The following is a 19,618-nucleotide window of genomic DNA, read 5'->3' as shown; positions in this document are numbered from 1 at the left end:
TGCTTGCTGTCATAGACGGCTTGAATTTCTGGGAAGACCATATTGGTATCCACCGCCAAAGATGCTTCTTCGTGAAGGAAGGACAAGGGAACAAAAGTGTGTATGTACAAGCTGAAAAGGTGGTTAACAGAGGGTATGAGGAATCACTAAAACTATCAGTCACACAAACAAAGCTAGGGAACCCTGGAGAACAAGTACATGCATTCTCCATCTCTTATCTTAGGACTTTTCCACCTCTTGGAAAGACAAAGGGAATACCCATTTAGACAATCAAGAGAAGCTGAAACTGCATTCTTTTTCGTGTGTGTGTGTGTGTGTGTTTGTGTGTGTGTATGTGTGTATGGCATATGTGCATGCATGTTCTCACATGTATGGATGCACATATATGCTATGGTATACATGTATGCACATATATGCATGTGTGTACATGTTGGCTTGAGGTTAACATCAGGAGTCCTTGTCTTGTTTTGTTTTGTCTTGTTTTTTGAGACAAGGTTTCTCTGTGGCTTTGGAAGCTGTCCTGGAACTAGCTCTTGTAGACCAGGCTGGTCTTGAACTCACTGAGATCTGCATGCCTCTGCCTCTCAAGTGCTGGGATTAAAGGCATATACCACCAACGCCCAGCGAACATCAGGAGTCTTCCTTGGTTACTTATTCACTGAGGCACAGTCAGTTCAATGTTAAGCTCACAATACAACTGGTCTACCTAGACAACTCGCTATATGGATCTCTGTCTCTGACTCCAAAGGCTGCAGTTGGAGGTAGACACCTTGTTCCTTCGATACTGATGTAGGTCCTGGGACTCCAAGCTCCACTTCTCACACTTACTGTTTCCACAGCAAGCACCTTAAGGGCTAAGCTGTGTCTCTAGCCCCAGACACTACTTTTAAACCCTATTTTCCTTTCTTCCGGCCACGTCATCCTGTCACAGTAGATGCAAGCTGGCTCTAAATGCACTTCACCTGTGATGCCTGCTCCCCTCTGTTGCCTGCCTTCTGCTCTGTGGGGTTTCTGCTCACACAGCGAAATGGTAACAATGCCCTCATTCCTCTGCAGAGGGTCACACAAAGGCTGAACTTACTTCTGCAGGGTTTTATTGGAATGAAGACTTTGGAACCCCTTCCAGTTTGAGTCAAGAGGATTCTGCGTCTTCCTTTGGCTTTCTGTTTCTTCTAACCTTGCCCCTTAGCCCACCCCATCACTCCCTCTCAAAATCCCCCTTCACGAATCACTTGCTACATTGCCCCAGTGGATCTTTAAGTAGACCAGGACAGTCATGGTGAAATAAATGATTTGCAATATTCTAATGTTAAACTTAAATACCATCACAGGAATAATTGATGAACTACCTACAAGTCTGCTTGTTCTAATTCAGGTTCATCTGGAAATTTCCAGGTTCCTTCTCTGCAAAAGTCAATGAGATGGAGAAATATTGTCACTGTCAATAAAATGATCTATGAAACACTGTAACCATGTATTTTATGGTCACAAGCAGCAAATTTGTGATTCAGATGACCAGAAATGAGTTAACTTAGTTCTCACATGTTTGAACATTTTATATTTTATTTAATTTTTAGTACTTTCTCATCAACACCAAATGACCAACGAAGGAAATAGAGATCCAGGATCATGTCTGAGAGTGTGTGAGTGTTGACTGTGATTCATTATTTACAGTGAAGAATTGAGAACCCACAAGAATGCATATAACCAGTCCAGTGTTGGGGGCAAGAGAGTAAGGTTAAATTTCTTCATTGGTTCATGGGACTTTCAGGAAGGTACTAAAAGTTTGTTTTACTTCTCACATGAGTGGAATTTAGAACAGACTGCTGAGTTGCCACTTTCAGAATCAGCTACTACTCTGGCCAAATGTTCAAGAAAACAGAAAAAACCTATTGAATGCCATGCACTTTCTACAATTAACACTGAAATCCATTTGCATACATGCAAAGACATGATGGCTGATGACTCTGCCATTCAGAGCACTTACTGCTGGTCCAGAGAATCCAAGTTTGGTTTCCAGCACTCATGCCAGATGGCTTATTACCTGTAACTCTAGCTATGGGAGATCCTACACCTTCTTCTAGTCTCCACAGGCAGTTGAGAAAGTACACACCCCCCCACACACACACAGACACACACACACACACACACACACACACACACACCAAAAAATAAACCTTAAAAAAATAACAAACCTAGCTGGATTACCCTGAAAAAGAAACTATTAATGAAACAAGTATGGACATCAGTGTGAAAACCAGGATAAAATAAAACCCATGCACACACACACACTTTTTGACCCCTCTTCATCTCAGGAAGATTTGCTTCTGTGAATGACTACTCAGAGTGACCACAAAGCAGTCATGAAGACTCGCTGGTCAATTCAAGTCCAGGGCAGACAGGGAGGTATGGAAGGTCGAATGCACACATGGTAGGGTCCTGGATCTTACCTCCTCTGATGAATTATTATTCACCCATCAACTCATTGCTGTCTTCTTGTTTCTGCACACCACAGAGCCCACAATGTCTCAAAGTCACCAAAGACTTCCTAACTGACAAGGCAAACATTCTCAGCCTTCTAACAAAAACTTTCCACATCATTGAACTCGGGATCATCCTTTACCCCACACCAGTTTCCTAGGCTTATGGACATTTTAAAGGGTAGCCAAGAAGAATTGAGTTGTGTGTCAGTGTGAAATGCATGCAAACTAGCTTATTAGCCAGTTAGTTTTATTGTGATTACACTCTGCATTGCATTATACACATATTGTTTTTAATTATTATATTGTTAAAATCCTTTTCACCTCCTTATCCATGTCATTTAAATGTGTGTACTGGATAGAATGTTTGACATGCAGAGATAGTTTCCATTACATTGCTTGAAAAATTATTTCAATGATGTAGCAATTGTGCCTATTTATAAAATATAATGTGATAATCCAATACATTACATAACTTGTGCTAACCAAACAGTATAATTAGCATTTCCATCTCCCTGAAGGTTCTCATTTCTCTGTATTAGGGATGATTGGATTACATGTCTACTTTCCTATTAGATAGAGCAGACCTAAAATAAATCCCAAATTCAAACTCTTTTAATGTATCACCTGCTGATCCTAGAAAAATCTTTGCCCAGCCTTCATTTCCAACTCTACACCTCTTCACACACACAAACAGAAAGGCGAAGTCATCCACACTGGGGGATGGTTGCTCAGATGGTAAGTCTGGTAGTAATGATCCAGACTTCCTTCATTGTGTCCCACAAAAATACCCAAAAAGCAAAAGGAAGAAAGGGGTGTGACCAGAGAAAAGCTGTAAACCAAACACACTCAAGTTCAAAGTCTAGGAAACATCAAAATGGATGATCGAGCTTTAAAAATAAAGAAACAAGCGACAGCTACTTTGGGGTTTGTGTGTCCCTTCCAAGACAGAATGTTTGTAGCTGGGCCAATAATTGCATTTCTATAAAATGGCCTCATCTGGAGCCATTCTGCACATTTCAAGTTCCCTTGGGCTACTCCCACACTGTTCCAAGGCAGGATGCTAGACCAACTGCCACCACAGCAGGGGTGCTGTGACTTCTGATTGGGAATGGGACAGAGCTTAATGGCCTGCACTATGCACCCATCACATGTCCCCCAAATGTCCCTGGTTGGTGCTCAGCTGAGAGTAGCAAAAGGTAAGGGAAAAAGGAAAAACCATGATTATGTAAAGATTTCACCTAAACTCTGTAGTCTGCAAGCTATAGCAGTGTCAGGTTGACAGCTAAGGTGCTAATAGCAGGGAAGGGGTGCCCAGGGACCACACTGCAAAGTCCATAAGGCCTGAACTGTGAGTTGTCTGGCCCTTCCCAGTAAAACAAAACAAACTTCTGACTTTTGACTGTTTTTTTGGGGGGGGGATGCTGTCATTTTTTTATTATAAAATAGTAATAAGTGTTCAGATTCCCCGTCACTGGGTACTCTTGCCTGTCTCTCTTCAACTATACTTCCCATTATACAAGCTGGTGTTTTCCAGTTTTCTTTTGAGTCACCACACACTGTTACAGACATATTTTACATCCAAAGCTTTTGCATGCATTGCCTTATGAAACAAATGGCAACAATGAAATTTGTCCAAGTGATATGGCTCTTCCTGGCACGTGGGATCCACTCTATTGCTTTACACTCCAGTACAGCTATATAGCACCTCCATGCTGTTTTCTAAAGGTTGGTCTTATTACACACTCGTGAGAGTCACGTGGCATGTCACCCACCACCTTTCCTTTGTCTAAATGGTCCTCAGTACCCATAGTCTGTAAGGTAGCATCAGCCTCCTCAGGTGGGGTGGCTATACACTTGTTGATGAGTTTGCCCATGGATTTCTAACAGGTAGATACCCATGGGTGAGAATCTATATGTCCTGCTGACCTGTCAAAAGACATGAAAAGAAAGAACCTGCCTTTTTTCTTCCTGCCAAGGGCAGCAGGAGCAGAGAAATAATTTCTCCGACACTTGCTTCCTTACTTCTGCTTGTTGCCACGGGGCAAACACACCTGGAAATCCCAAGAATTCTCATCACAAGCATTAGGTCCCTATGACCTCCCTCCATACAAATATAAAACAGATCCGATTTGTTTTCTTTCCATCGTTAAACCATCCCAGGGCATTCTAAAGGAACCTCTGGCTTCAGAAAGAGCCTTTTAAACAGATAGTGTTGCAATCCCAAGGCCTCCTACACCAAGGAGAAAGAGCAAGGCCCCATTAGGAAGAAAAACAAATACACTTTATTTCTTAAAGAAAAAAGAAGCAAACCCACATTTGATGATGAAAGAAACTATAAGAATAATGAGATTCCATCAGGACTTTTTTTGAAAAAGAAAAAAGAATCAAGAGTTTTTGTTTACTTAAAAATCATTGTTTGTGACATGAAATTACAGCATTTTGGGACCATTTCCCTTCCACTCACAGAACTTTTCAAAACCTGAAGACAGGGTAAGCATGGCAAAATAATTCTTGTAGTAGTTCTCTCTCTCTCTCTCTCTCTCTCTCTCTCTCTCTCTCTCTCTCTCTCTCTCTCTCTCCTCAGGCCTCCTCCCCCTTCTCTTTCTGTAAACTAGGTTTAATCTGTATCTCTTCATTAAATACTTGGACTTACTGATTACCTGCAAGGATTTATGACAATAATGCATCATTTTGACTTTTTCATTCAACTCAACGTAGCCACTTTGATATTTCCTAGTGAAAAGAGAAATCTAGCCCAAGTAAGAACACTGAAAATGGCAAAGGAATTTTATTCCCATAATTTGATTGATTGCTTCCTATTCTGAACACTCAAGAGGGAAAAAAAAAGAAAAAGAATCCTTTCCTGGCTGGCCTCAGGTTTCTCCCACTAATCTTTTACACACAGGCAACATCATAAAACACAAATTAGTTACAAGGATCCAAGAGCTGGGGGTGGGGGCCGGCAGAGAGGGTCCCAAACAGTCGTGTGTCAAAATGCTAAGGAAAGCATCTAAAAACAGGTAGATGAATAGTGAACAGTTTTGATGCAGGTTAAGACTTTCATTAGCCAGTTCTGGGACAACAGAATGTTCCGCTTCAACTGGCTCCAGCCCAGCGGCGTTTCTGTCCTGCTGCACGTATGCCCCAACTATATATAGGTAACTTAGAGGGGCGCAGTTGTAAATGGCTAGAGCATGTGTGGCTATGGCCTGGGCACTGTGTGTGGACAGGCTCTATTCTCATGACGACCAGGAGGCAGGACTACAATAATGATGATGGAAGAGTTCCGGGTCAACGGGGGACTGTGTTCTGACTTGGGGCACTAACACATCTGGAGAATAAAAAAAATAAATGTCAATCCAAAGGTGAACGAGACACATTGGCATAAATTTGGCAGCACCCAGGGAGAAGGCCTGCTGGGGTTCCTTACACTGCAAAGGAGACCGCTGGGCCACCAGGTGACTCCAGACACTGGGCACAGCTACCACACCAGCTGGGCCGTTTTGGAGAAGTGCAAGACTCTTCCCATCATATTCTTGACGGTGCTTTGACTTCTGTGTGCAGCAGCAGAGGCTCCCTGCACAGCTCACTTGAGATGTTGTTTGGTGATTATTGTTTATTTTCATTTATATGGGAAGAGCCCATTAGCTAGTTCAGCATTAGTAATATACTCAATAGGATTAGTTGTCAATTTTCATAACTAATGGTCCCCTATCAGAATTAAATAGTGCTGTCCAATTGTATAACTAATAGGTCTCCTAATCATATCAAACCAAAACTACATGGGCTGCTTTCAGTAGCCAGGATCTCTGGGAGCCTGATGGCTGAAGAGTTAGGCAGGAGTTACATTTGGACATTTCTGCTAGAGAGCGTTCCAGAATGCCCAGGAGGTGGGGCCCACTGGAGGGCTACATGTGTGTCAGCCTGGGGTCATATCAAGTTATTGTTTTGGGATAAGTTACTTTCCTTTTACAAAACTGTGTTTTTATATGTAGAATGCAGGAAACATCAAAAAGGACTTAAAATATTGATCCTACTAAGATCAATGAGACCCCTGCTCACCTCATTCAGACCACAATGAGACCTCAAAACAATTGGTTTCGGCCATATTACACCTAGAGTGGTAGGTTTTGTCAAATACTCATTTCAAGGTTCACATATCTTGTTTGCTGTTTTGAAAAAAAATAGTTTTAAAGCACACACTTTCCCCCACTAAAATTGAAAAAGAAAAGAGGAGAGTGATATTAAATCACAAAAATAATTTTATTTGCACAAACATCCATACCCATCCCTTGCACAAGAGATACCTGAAACAGATCCACTAAAGGTAGGGCAATCAACCAATAAAATAAAACACCATTGGCTTCTTGGGGGCTCTGGAAGGAACTGGTGTTGCTTTGCTTTCTTCAAGCAAAAAAAAAGAGTAATGTGGATTTTTAAAATAATTATAGTTTTAGATTTGTTTATTCAATACATATATATATGTAAAAATAAATAAGTTATTTTATACCTGCTATAAATATCAAAGGGGAAATGTTTGGAGAGAGATCCCATCACTCTGTTAAACTGTGTGATTAAAAACAGCACAAAAATGACAGCATGCCACCTAGACAGGGACTTCAAGTCTGACGATGCTGTCAGAGAAGAGAGGCTCCAGCAAGATAAGCACTCAGTTGTAGATGCTCCATCCTTGACTCTGCACTCTGCAATGGGACTTTATCTCTGCCTCTTCCAACCTGGAAAGTAATAATGGCTTCAGGTGTTCTGAAGTGTTCTGAGTGTCTACACAATATCAAAGACATTGAGCCCAGCTAGTGTGTGATCTATATAAGCTGGCCTGGACAGTCCAAGCCATGTTGTCTCCACATCCACACCCCATAACGAGTTCCCCTAGCACTGAGACCTATTCTTATGTTTGTAGTTGAAAATGAAAAAAAAATGGGGATCTGGAGAGATGGCTCAGCGGTTAAGAGCAATTGGGTTTGGTTCCCAGAACCCACATGGTGATTCCCAACCATTAATAAGTCCAGTGATAGGTGATCTAACACCCTCTTCTGACCTCTGCACACACCAGGCATACGCATGGTGCACAGACATAAGTGCAGGCAAAACACGCATACACCATACACATAATAAATATGCAGAACACCATGCATATAAATAAATTGTAAAGAGAAGCTTTTTCCTTGAGAGAAGCCTTCCCGCCAGCCTGGTTCTAGTGCCGCATCAGTCCCAAATAAACACACAGGAGGCTATATTAATTATGAAGCTGTTGGCCTTGCTTGTTTCTTACTGGCTAGCTCTGACGTAAGTAATTACCCCATAACTGTTAATCTAAGTATGTCTCTTACCGGAGAAGTTTCCAGGCTTCCTACCCCCATGGCGTTACATCTCTACTCCCTGTTTCTCCTTCCCAGAGTCCTCCTGGACTCCTAGTCCCACCTATCTAGATTCCTATTGGCCAGCAGTGCTTTATTGACAAATGCACAGGACTTCCCCCCAACAATAAATGAACCTTTTTAAAAAATTATTTTTAACACTGTTAACCCCACACTTGGGAGGCAGAGGCAGGCAGAGCTCAGTGAGTTTGAGGCCAGTCTTCTCTGCATAGTGAGTTCCAGGACAGCCAAGAGTGCTTCACAGAGAAACCTTGTCTCAAAAATACAAAAAAATATTGTTCTTGGGGCATTGGTGGCACACTCCTTTAATCCCAGCACTCAGGAGGCAGAGGCAGTCGCATTTCTGTGAGTTCGTGACCAGCCTGGTCTACAGAGTGAGTTCTAGGACAGTCTCCAAAACAATACAGAGAAACCCTGTCTCGAAAAACCAAAAAAAATTGTTCTTAAAAGCCTTGTGTCTCATTTCTCCTTGTTTGGCTTCCAGTTTCTCACACCTGTCACTTGTGCAAAGGCTCTGTCCCTACAGTGATTTTTCAGGGGTGAGGAATCTTTTATCCCTTCTTCACTTTGCACTTGCCATCCTGAAGAAAAGGAAGGGAAGGACACTGTCTCTGAGTGAGCCAGGAGGGAGTGTTGTTCTGAAACAAGCCAGGCAGAGGCTCATCCTGCTTGGAAGCAGCAGGTGCCGTGAGGAGGGGAAGCAGCTATCCCACTCCGGCCCTCCAAAGGAGTACAGGACACAGAGTGTGTGTAGAGTAAGTACACACAAGCTGCCTTCACTGTCCCCTGAGCTCTCCTTGACTTCGACATTGTCTTCATTTGGGGTTTTAGGATAATTTTAGGTATTTAAATTACACAAAATAGCACAAAGAAATTCTCAGTGTATAAACTTTACCACCCCCCCGGGGGTGTCATTATACAGGTATAGGTCAAGTATAACACACTGATAAAAACTAAGACCCTTGTCTCAGTCAACTAGACTGGTAAGGTAGCATATGCCTATAACCCTGGCACTTGGGAGGTTGAGGCAGCCAGCCTAGGCTACATGCAGAGATGTCATTTCCAAACAAGGAACGAAACATACAAACATCAGAAAGAACCCCCCACTCCTATTCACCCTGGAATCCTTCCAAGAACCCCAGAGAGTGCCTGGCATAGCATAGCACTAAATGCAAACCATTCATATATGCTCACACACAAATGTAATGGCCTTTACCTCTCCACTAAGCACTTATGTTTGAAGTTTGGGGCATGCCAGCAAAACTTGTGTAGATTTCATTCTCCTTCAAAATTCTGCAGACAGAAGACTCAATTTCTCCATAGACCCCAGCAACTCAGCATTCAATGGAAATTCTTTCTTTACTGAGATTTGGATTTAGGGGAGCACTTTTTACCTCTTCCTCCTCATGTCCAAGTTGCCAGAACACCTACTCCTGTGCTTGTCTCATTATTCAGTGAAATAAGGAGTAGTTGCATGGAAGCGTAGGGATGCTTGGAGAGTGGAGTTCAGAAGGGAGATGGCCGCTAAGTGGGTAACAGGTAGGTGTTATACACAACGTGAATTCACCGGTCAGAGGGGTGACACACTATGTGGAGCAGCATGACCTTTCATCCTGCTCTCTAGGGAGGCAGACGTTTATGACTTGTGATGTCTTTGTTCCTGGAATTCTCCGTTAATGTTCTCAGACTGTGACTGACCACTGGTAAGTGAGACTCATCATCCATACTTGCCTGGTTTATTCCCAAATCACTTATTTTCCTGCTCTAGGCTGAACCAGTATGCTGTTCCTCAATTCGGCTTTTCTTATGACTGTCATATTTACATGGGTTTTGGACACAGGGAAAAATACCCCACAGATGAAAGTTTTGGTTTATGAATTTATTAGGTCAATGGACAAAAACTCAGCAAAGGGGGGTGTTGACTTCAGCCACTGGCTCCCTTCATTAAAGTTGCTTCTGCCACTTTTCCAGTGATAATGCGCCTATCCCTCCCTTTTCCACTGTTTTCACCTGACTTCTCCTGTCCCTAGGCACAGAAATGCATCTCTCGCTTCTGCTCTGTCCAGGAGTTGTCCTGCATCAGGTGAGCACAAGGCAGGTGCTCCAAGGGTTAAGCTGGCTTCTGTGTGCCTCTTGCTCTGTTAAGAACCACAGGGCCCTCCCTCCTCCAGAGCCTGCACCACACAGGGGAAGGAATAAGCCTGCACTAAAGTCATCTGGAAGCATTTTCACCTCAAGCCAGCTTTCAGAAACAGAGGCAACATGCACTAACAAAAGTCATCTGGGGCATATGGCATTCCTTCCTCACACAGATTTCTAATATAAATCCTCTAATCATTTGTATCTTGCGTTTCAGGTTTATTGTCAAATCAAGTCTCTTTTATTTCTCTCCAAAGAATAAACTGCCTGCCTAAAAGAAGGGAACTGCCCGGCACTACCTAAGAGTCAAAATGCTGCAGCTGAGCTAAGTGGATGGTACCTGATACATATGTGCTACATAGTCTCTCTCTCTCTCTCTCCTCTCCCTCTTTCCCCTTCCCACTCACTCCCTCACCTTCTCCTCCTCTTCTCCACCCCTCTCAATTTTCTCTACTACAAGACTACAAACACAACCTGATCATCTTGCACCTCAGCTCTGTCATGAAGGTTTACTGACGCTCATTGTACCACTAGGTGGCGCTACACATCACATTCAAACTAGGTTGCTCTCAAGCAGGGAGGAATTTTGTTTATATCCTTTCAAAGAATCTCTCTGGCATTCCTAAAGGCAAGTACTTAACTGCATTATTAATAAACACTCCCCCTTTCCTGCCACACATCTGCCGTCATCTGACAACTCCTCAGACCGGATAAAGCTGTACTCTGCAGTACAAAACTCAAGTGACCCAAGGAGGATCTTGTGTGTTCAGGTACCCAAGAAATGCCAGCGTTTCAAGGGTTGTATCACTAGAAGCAAGAATTAGAAGAGAACGGAGCACTGGCTCAGTTCCTAAGGTCTGGCTTCACATATGTTTCCTTATTAGTTGTATTCATATACCCCACAGAGAATTTTAAAGTATATCAAATTAACACACACCCTGAAGTGTTGAGCATCTATCAAATGAAGGGCAGAGGGCAAGTGTTGCTTCGGTGCCATTTCTTTCTTTAGTGCATATATGAAAGGCACATATCTGGTAAGAAACTTCACTTCCACAATTTTAACTCAAGGATAACAAAATTCCCAGACATTCTGGTTTAATATTGTTGGGAAATGCAGACCAAGAAACCACACTATTGAGATTTGTAATTTTTTTTTATGTACTGCCTCACTAGGGAGCCAGACTAGTCTCAAACGTGTGGTGTTCCTCACACAACCTCCAAAGTTCTGGGGTTACAAGGTAGGGCACTGTGCCTGGCAAACCTGTTCTTTTTATTGGCCATACCTCTATGAGGCGGGGGTCTTTCCCCCTCAGGGTTCCTGCCTGGACCCAGCATTAGGACTGATGGTGACTACAGTTTACAGTTGTTTGAGTGTGTCCCATGGAGAGATGACCAGTTCTTATGGTTGTTTATATCAAGGAGGCTTGTTTGCTTTGTGACCAGCATTCTTCATGATGTGAACATCTGGTCTATGTAAGGGTAGCCCCTGTTGTCATTAATTGCACAGGCTTACTTTATTCCCATGACCCCTCTAAAATACAGCCTTGGCACTTAGTCTTCCCTGGCCAATCAACCGGTTTATTTATATGAGACAAATATTTGGGCCAGAGTGTTTTCTTTTAAGGGAAGGTGGGGCAGGAGATCACAATGCTGTGGGGGATTTCCACCCAGAGACTGTCTTTGCATTCTCACACAAAGTGTGTCAGCACATTATACCCCTTGGATTCTAAGGGGATGCACACACAAGAATGTGCAGACTCAAGGAATTGCAACTCCAGGATAACCGATGCCCCTCCTACACCAAGCACATCTAAGTCATTCCCTAATTATTTAATGAAGTTCATCTATCCCTTCCTCATCTATTGCATATATACTTCTATACATATATATATATGTATATGTGTGTGCAACAGAGAGAGAGAGAGAGAGAGAGAGAGCTGATTAAATTACCAGTGGCATCTACAGGGAAAGAATTCAGAATTCAGACAATGAGAACAGGTGGGAAGTATCCAGTCACTCAGAGCTCCTGGGAATTATATTCATAAAAGAAGTAGGTCCATTTTTTCTCCAGAGACATGGATCCCCTGGGCTCGGAGTCCTCTCAGTCTTGTTCCTTGCTTACTCAAGGCCACAGTCCCTGGACTTCAGTCCATATGACCTTGCATGGGTGGCCAGGATCTAAACCTCCTTTGGTTTAAATTTCAGACTTTTTGTGTAGAAGGGAATGGTGGTGCAGAAGATGGGATTGGTTCCTGGAGGTACTCTGCAGCTGCTCCCAGCTGCCACAAAACACAGAGTTCTCCCAGAAGCCGGAAGTTCCTCTGCTCAAGTTGACTCTCTAGTGGCCTTGAAAAATAAGGCCATGATCGTGAAAGGTCAACATTTTCACATTTTGGTGAAGTCAGGAGAACAGTAACTCCAAAACTGAGCCGTCTTCAGTCTTAACTGTGTGCTACAATGTGATACCCTTCTCTGCTGAAATGGCCCAGACTTGCTAATGAAGGGAATTAAAATGTGGGACGTGCAAGCACCAAAGACAGCATAATGAATGCTTCTTATTATCTCCCAAATACAACTATAGAGTGTTACCGGAGCCATGCATAAGCATGTGTGTTTATGTGGACGTGTGGCTGGATAAATAGAGGATAGACAGATGCATAGCAGACCCTCTGTATCCACAGGTTGTACATCCAGAGACTCTGCTAACTATGTATGAAAACATGCAGAAAAATTTACATCTGTGTTGAACATGTCCTGACTGTTTTCTGTTATTATTCCCTAGACAATACTGTAGCAGCTCTTTACATAAAATTTACATTGTATCACGCACATTATAAATACTGCACATATGATTTAAAGTGCAGAGGGGCATGCTTTAAGTCATGTGCAGATACTGTGCCATTACATAAAAAGGACTTGAGTATCTGAGAAGTTTGTTATTTACAGGAGGATGGGGACCATTGCCTCACAGATACCAAAGGACGGATGTAGATATGCACGAATATGCACATGTGTAGGTTATTCAAATAGTTACAAATACATGTCCTTTGTCTCTGTAGGGAAAGTGGGATATACTTTCTCTGCAGGTGTAATAAACAAGCAGGGAAAAGGCCCTCCTCATTCAGTTCAAAGCTCACCTGCCCTTGAACTGCAATAAAGGCCACTCACTGGTCTTGACTTGCAGTAAAGACCTCCACATTTTGAAGAGAGTGAAAAGATTTCCAGTCTCCTTCATGATTATACCATCCACGCAATGGAAATGGATGTTGTTCATTTCGAATGATTGGTGTCACATGACACACACGAAAGGCACAGACATTTGTCGTACAGATATCATGTCTGCTAAAATTAAGTCTCGAGGAATGCTTTTCAAATCAGGGTGGAGTTTCATACCCAGAAACCTGTCCTGAGTTATTAGGAACAAGTCTCCACACACAAAAACATTGCCAGCAGACTTGTTGAGACATCAAATGCTTAAGTCAATAAGAAGAACATCCTGTTTCAATGTTCAATAACAAATTCACTTTAATTCTACTATAATTGTTTTCTGGAATCATCTCATAATTTATTTTCTTCTTGGTGGTGGAAATATACAGAAACATCTCAGAAACAGGATATTATACCTCTCAAACTCCTTCTCCAAGTGATTTCGTCAAACTTTCTAAAAGCAACAGTTCTCTCCCTTTGTGAGGACAGTAGGGGGCACTGCCACAGTCAACTGTTAGGACACTCAGGAATGAAAGAAAGAAAGAAAGAAAGAAAGAAAGAAAGAAAGAAAGAAAGAAAGAAAGAAAGAAAGAAAGAGAAAGGAGAGAGGGAGGGAAGGAGGGAGGGAGGAAGGAAGGAAGGAGAGAAGGAGGGAGGGAGGAAGGTGGAAAGAAAAAGAAGGAAGCAGAGGCTAGACATTTTTTATTTCCCACATGTCAATAAGCATATAAAATATTATCCATATCTTTCTCTTCCCTAATTTTCTTTTATTCAATTTTCCAATAGAAACTTTGGTTTTTGTTTTTTCTCCCCCCCCCTGTGTGTATGGTGTGTGTGTGTGTGTGTGTGTGTGTGGTCTTGAATGTGTGGTAGAAATTCTTTATCACAAATTTGGGGTAACTTAGGAAGGGTTACCCAGATCCTTGTTCTAAATATTAGGTAAATACAAGTAGCCCAAATACACAGTAGCTTCAAGGCATTCCGTGTGAGGTTTTCTCACAGAGAGTTAAATCTTCAGTCTTTCTCACAAACATCAAACTCCAAGTTCAGAGTCAAGATGAAAAGGAACTGTGGGAGAAATTTCATTAAATAATCCCATAATCCAGGCTCCATGGGTTGTTTTCTTTTTTTAAAGGAGTTTTTCATATAATTCAGTGAGCTTAAATTTATGCATCCAATAAAAAAAATCACTCACTGTGAATGTTAAAACAAAGACATTGTTCCGACACTTGGAAAATTAAATTCACCAAACCATGAAGTCTACTGTGCAGTTATTTTTGTAACCACCATAAATTGCTTTATAGAACTCCTCTGCCGGGGTAAACAACCCAAGGAGATTTCCTTCATAGCACACATCCAGTCTCCAAAGGGCAGGGTGGCTGGAGTTTATGACTTTTTCTTTTTATTTGTTTCCCTGCCCCTTTTATTTTTTTTAAGTAGTTGTGTTTCTACTTACTTGAAACCTTCCTGCTTTTACATGATTCCAGAAAGTTACACAGAAAATCAGACCCAGGTCTGTAGCTATACTGTGCCCTCAAATAGACATTGTTGCAATAAGAAGAAACAATCGTACCTTGTGGAAATAAAGTTTATAGAGCAAAACGAAAATAAAGGAGGTTAGTACTAAATATTTCACCATATTTAATAGGACCTCAGAGCCCACGACTGGCCTAGATGTTTCAGACTGATGGCTTGAAATGTGTCCCTCCCAGCACTGTACGAGGCTGAATTCAATTCGAGTGGCTAGAGATAAGAGTTTTAGGGTCTTTAATCACTTCTTTCTTGTGTCCTTGAGGAATAGCACAGAACCGCCTTTGTGTTAAGAAGAAGGACCTGTTGTCCAGATTCAACAGGTCATTTTAAAGGAACTTCCCAGAGGGTACAATGTAAATGACGGAAACACGGGGGAGGGGGAATTTTTTAAGTGGCTGATGATTTTAAATGATATATATTCTGCATCGAGGAAGGCTGATTGTTTTTCTTTCCAATGAATGGAAAGTTACTGTATTTAGAAGTGTTTAATGTTTGGATCTGATTTTTTTTCTTTTAGGACTGAACTATAAATTCAGCCCCTGAAATCAATTGGAACATGTTCTTGACCCCACACGTGAATACACTCGTCACAACATCATGCCCGGTTCTGTTTTATGAATGGCTCCTTCCGTGTATCTCAACTGTGTCATAACTTTTCTAATATTGTTTCAGTTATAATGAGAACGAATATTTTATGAATAGGCTGAACTTTATAAAATGGGAAAATTCTAACCATATGATATTTTCCTTGAACTTGGAGGAGGGTGGGTGGATCAGTATTTTTACCTCAAACCAAATCCAGGCCACGCTAGAATTTATTGGAGTTTGGCTAACTCTTATAGGTGATCTGAATTCGACACTGGCAAATTAGCTTACCTTTCAAGTGAGGTTCTCTTTTGCACTGCATTTTTCCACGATTCTTTTAGTTTTTTTTAAACCTCTTTCCCTTTTAAAGTTAGCTATCTTATTTGTAAAGATAATGTTTTGGAACTCTTTAGAGAAGTTTCTGTCAGGCCAATGGTATTACCAAGGAAATGATCTTTAAAACCCAGAAACTGGCTGCTGGCACTTGCTGGGACATAGATTATCCAAACTACATGGACTCTGGGCACTTGACACTTTTACTAAGTTTCTGTATGACTTACCATCTTGGACCACTATCTGGCAAAGGGTCAAGGCAAATAATACCGGAGCAAATACCGTGTTAACCACAGAGTATTACCCAAAAGAAACAGGCTTCCTTTGCTGAGATAGCCCAGTAATGTCGAACAGGTTTCTAACTTTAAAGGAAACTCCGGTCTTTCTTCTTCTTCTTTTTTTTTTTTTTCTTTATCTAAATACAAGGGTGACTTAGGGATGTTTTGAAGATTAAAGTCAAGACAACCCCCTTTTCTCTCTCAATCTGCCCCTCCCAAAGGAGAAGGGGAATGAAAGCCCCAGTTGGGGACAGCTACTGTTTCCCCTTGCCACCCCTCCCAAGTCTTCCCCCTCTGTTCGGCCTGCCCTCAGAAATGCCCATGGAGTTCCCGAAGCTTACCGGTACCAGGCAAGGCCCTTGTGGTAGCTGCGGTCGAAAAAGTGGGGCTCAGCGCCCACAGCGCGCACGTCGGGGTGCACGCGCAGGAACTCCAGCAGCGCCCTCGTGCCGCCCTTCTTCACGCCAATGATGATGGCCTGCGGCAGCTGCTTGCTGCCCTCGTCCAGGAGTAGGGCCAGGGTCCCGGACTGGGCCTCCACCAGGCTGCTTCCCGCCCCGGAGCCTCCTGGAGCGGCGGCCAGCCCAGGGCTCTGCTCGTCCTGGTCGCTGCTGTCGTCTGGCCCGGGCCGTCCGCGCCTCCGCCGCTGCCGCAGCTGTAGGAGACGCTTCCTTTGCGCCCCCGCGGGCCACGCCGCCAGGTCCCTCGGTCCTGCAGGGACTCCACGCCCCGGGACCCCAGCGACGGGGCCTGACCCGGGCTGGCAGCGCTCGGCCAGGCAGTAGAAGACGTAGAGGGAAGTGAGTAGCGAGCAGAGCATCAGCAAGAACTTCCTGAAGATGCTGCGCGACAGTGGCTCAGCCGGGCTGGGCTGGGCACAGGCAGGGCCCGAGGGGGCCATCCTAGCCAGAGGCGACTGACGACGCGCGGGCCATGCTAGGCCGGGACTGCACCGGGAGCCCTGCCATCCTGCTCGCTGACCTGCGGCCACATCTCCCCAGCGCCACTGCGTGCGCAAGAGCTGCCCCGCGGGGCGACGGTCAGAGCTGGAGCAGGGACCAAAAGCCGCGAGCCCTTCTGGGGTCCCGGGCTCCGGACGAAGGGGCAGGAATGGGTTCGGGGCCGTGCTTAAGAAACCATCGTCTCGGGTCTGAAATGTGACGGAGTCCTGAGCCTAGCGGGGCTCGGAGCTCTGGGTCCCAAGAGTCGCCGGTCAAGGCAGTCTCTGCGGCAGGGGTGGTGGAGGAGCTGGGCTCAGCAGGGTCCTTAGGCACAGCGACAGTGCATCCTTGGCTAGGTCCCAGTGGAAGGGACGCTTGGTTGCCGGACCGCAGAGCTTCGTGCGCTCCGGACAAAGCGAGTGACCGTTTTCCCAGCCGCTGGCTGCTCTGCTCTCCTGGCCCTCCCAGGAGCGCACTCAGAGTCCCGGCTCAGAAGGTCTCAGCACGGAGCCAGGCTCCCTTAGTCCCCCTGTCTGAGTAGAACTCAGCCTTCTGACCTCTTGAGGCACTCCGGAACCTACCCACTCCTCTGGGGCCCCAGCTGGGAGCTGCCTGGAGTGGACCCTCTGTTGGGGACCTGTCAGCGGCCGCTGCCACTGTGCTCCTAGAAGCTCCCTGCAGCCTCCTTGCCCGCTACCGCCACACGTGGGACGCAAAGGACAGCAAACTTAGTGGTGACGTCAATGGCCCAGGCCAGACCAACCCAGGGATCCGCGCCGGGGTGCTAAGCAGAGGCACAGGGCCGAGCTAGAGGGACCAGAGGGTGAGACAGAAAAAAGGAGAGAGAGAAAAAAAAAAAAGTGGCGAGGCACCGCCCAATACACTGGAGAGGGCGGGAGCAACAGAAGCGACGCCCCTTCCCCACCCCCCAGGTCTCTGGGCCGCTGTCAGACTGACAGCTAGGGCCTGTGAGATTGTCTGGGTCTGCTGCCCACCGCTTCAGCCCCTCGCCGGATTAGGGGTTTCCAAGCCTTTCCAGCTCAGCTTAGCCCTTCGCGGCCTTGGCGCCCCCCAGATCCCAGTTCCCTGCTTCCTCTTGTCCCAGCTTCTGCATCCCTACCCTTCTCCAACCCACCTATCTATCCCATCCTCTCCTCATCCCAGAGACTTCTGGAGTTTTGTTTTCAGGAGTTCCTGGAGGCCGCGGCAGGCCACACCCCGATTTGTCTGAGCAAAGGGAATTCTTCAGGGGTAGATTCGACTTGCACTTCACTGTCCACAGAGGCCTCTTGACAAGCCGCCTTTTTCTTTTTCCTTTGGACTTACTTAAAAGGATTAAGAGTCACGCAGAACCTAGAAAGGAACCCCTTAGGAAACAGATCAATAAATAAATCAAAAGTAAAAATTAAGATTTTAAAACATTCGGGTTCGATCCAAATCCATATACCCAGTGCACCATGCGGTATGTGAGGGTGTGTTTGCACTCTTTGAGAGTTACAATTCCTTTCTTAAACAGTGCTTTCCTCTTCCTGCTACTTCCACTGACCCTGGATAGCCTTCCTGTGGCCCCAGAGCAGGTCACAAAGGGGGTAAAATCTGCCCCTTGCTGGCTCCTGGGGAGGTGGCCAGTAGAATCTGCAGATGTTGGGATTTTGATTGTTTTCTTTGGCAGTCACTTTGTAGAGATTTTGCTTTTCAATTTTATTCATTTACTTTTATTGTATGTTTAACCTGCATAATATCTATGCACAACCTGGGTGCCCGGTGACAACTGATGGGTGCTAGATCTCTTCAAACTGGAGTTACAGACAGTTGTGAGCCTAGAGTAGTTGCTGGGAATCTCACCCAGGTTCTCTAGAAGAGCAGCCAGGACTCTTAACTGCTAAGCCATCTCTTCAGCCCCCAGATATTTTGTTTTTGTTCCAATCTTATTACTTCCTTATTTCTGGCGGTCTCCTCAAAATGCCCAGCAATGTGGGCTGTGCCCTGGTCACCTTACCCCAATCCCTGAGTACAGCAGATATTTTTTCTTCCCCACCCCCATCCCCGAGCTGCCATGCTAACAAGGGCCCAGCAGACTCCTTACTAGGAATCCTGGCTGTCCTGCTTTGACATTCAGATTGTCTCTCCTCTTCCTGCCTGTACCCCATTTGACTGAGGAAGTGGAAGTTAGGGAGTTGCCTTCCAGCCTCCTCAGAGTTCCTACTGATTCTAAGCTTGCTTGGTTATAAATGGATCATGTGCAGCTGCCTGGAAAAGAACTCACTGTGGTATACTCTTGTGTTCATAAACAACCAATCACAGTTGATTCCACAACTAATGGAGGCTTGGTTAGATTCTGGATGGGAAATGCTGGCCTTTGCCCAGGATGAGCAGCACACCCTGCCAAGTTTCCATGTCCTATTATGTCTGAAAATTGGATATTGACAAACCCACTTTGAAGTTTAATACTGACTTAAGGTTTAATTTATTTTGAAACTTTCCTCGGTGTGTTTCAGTCTGGTTTATAGAAAGAAGACAACACAGAGGCCATTTAAAAGTTGTTCTGAAAGCAAATAGACGCACAGTCACAAGAACATCTGTTTTCTCATATGGAAAACACTAGGCTCCACGTTCACCTGTAGCTCATCAGGAAGTGATATTGTACCTGTGTATCCCTCTGTGAGTATTAATGATGTGGTCCCAAACCTCCCATACTTCTCAGCATCCAGAAACATGAG

General features: G+C 44.4%; 1 protein-coding gene across 1 annotated transcript in view; it reads right to left on the bottom strand.

Annotated features, from left to right (window-relative positions):
• Hs3st3a1 (heparan sulfate-glucosamine 3-sulfotransferase 3A1) overlaps positions 1-17,815 on the bottom strand; it is an 83,558-nt gene extending 65,743 nt beyond the window's left edge. The window contains exon 1 of the mRNA XM_005067854.4: positions 16,299-17,815. Coding sequence (XP_005067911.2) covers positions 16,299-16,858 — 560 coding nt within the window. The 5' untranslated portion in view covers positions 16,859-17,815. The remainder of the gene's footprint in view (positions 1-16,298) is intronic.
• Between the last annotated feature and the right edge of the window lie 1,803 nt (positions 17,816-19,618).

The sequence above is a fragment of the Mesocricetus auratus genome, unplaced genomic scaffold (genome assembly GCF_017639785.1).
Source record: "Mesocricetus auratus isolate SY011 unplaced genomic scaffold, BCM_Maur_2.0 Super-Scaffold_100007, whole genome shotgun sequence".
Lineage (NCBI taxonomy): Eukaryota > Metazoa > Chordata > Mammalia > Rodentia > Cricetidae > Mesocricetus > Mesocricetus auratus.
Note: the sequence above shows the minus strand (reverse complement) of the source record. Positions and strands in the feature narration are given on the sequence as shown.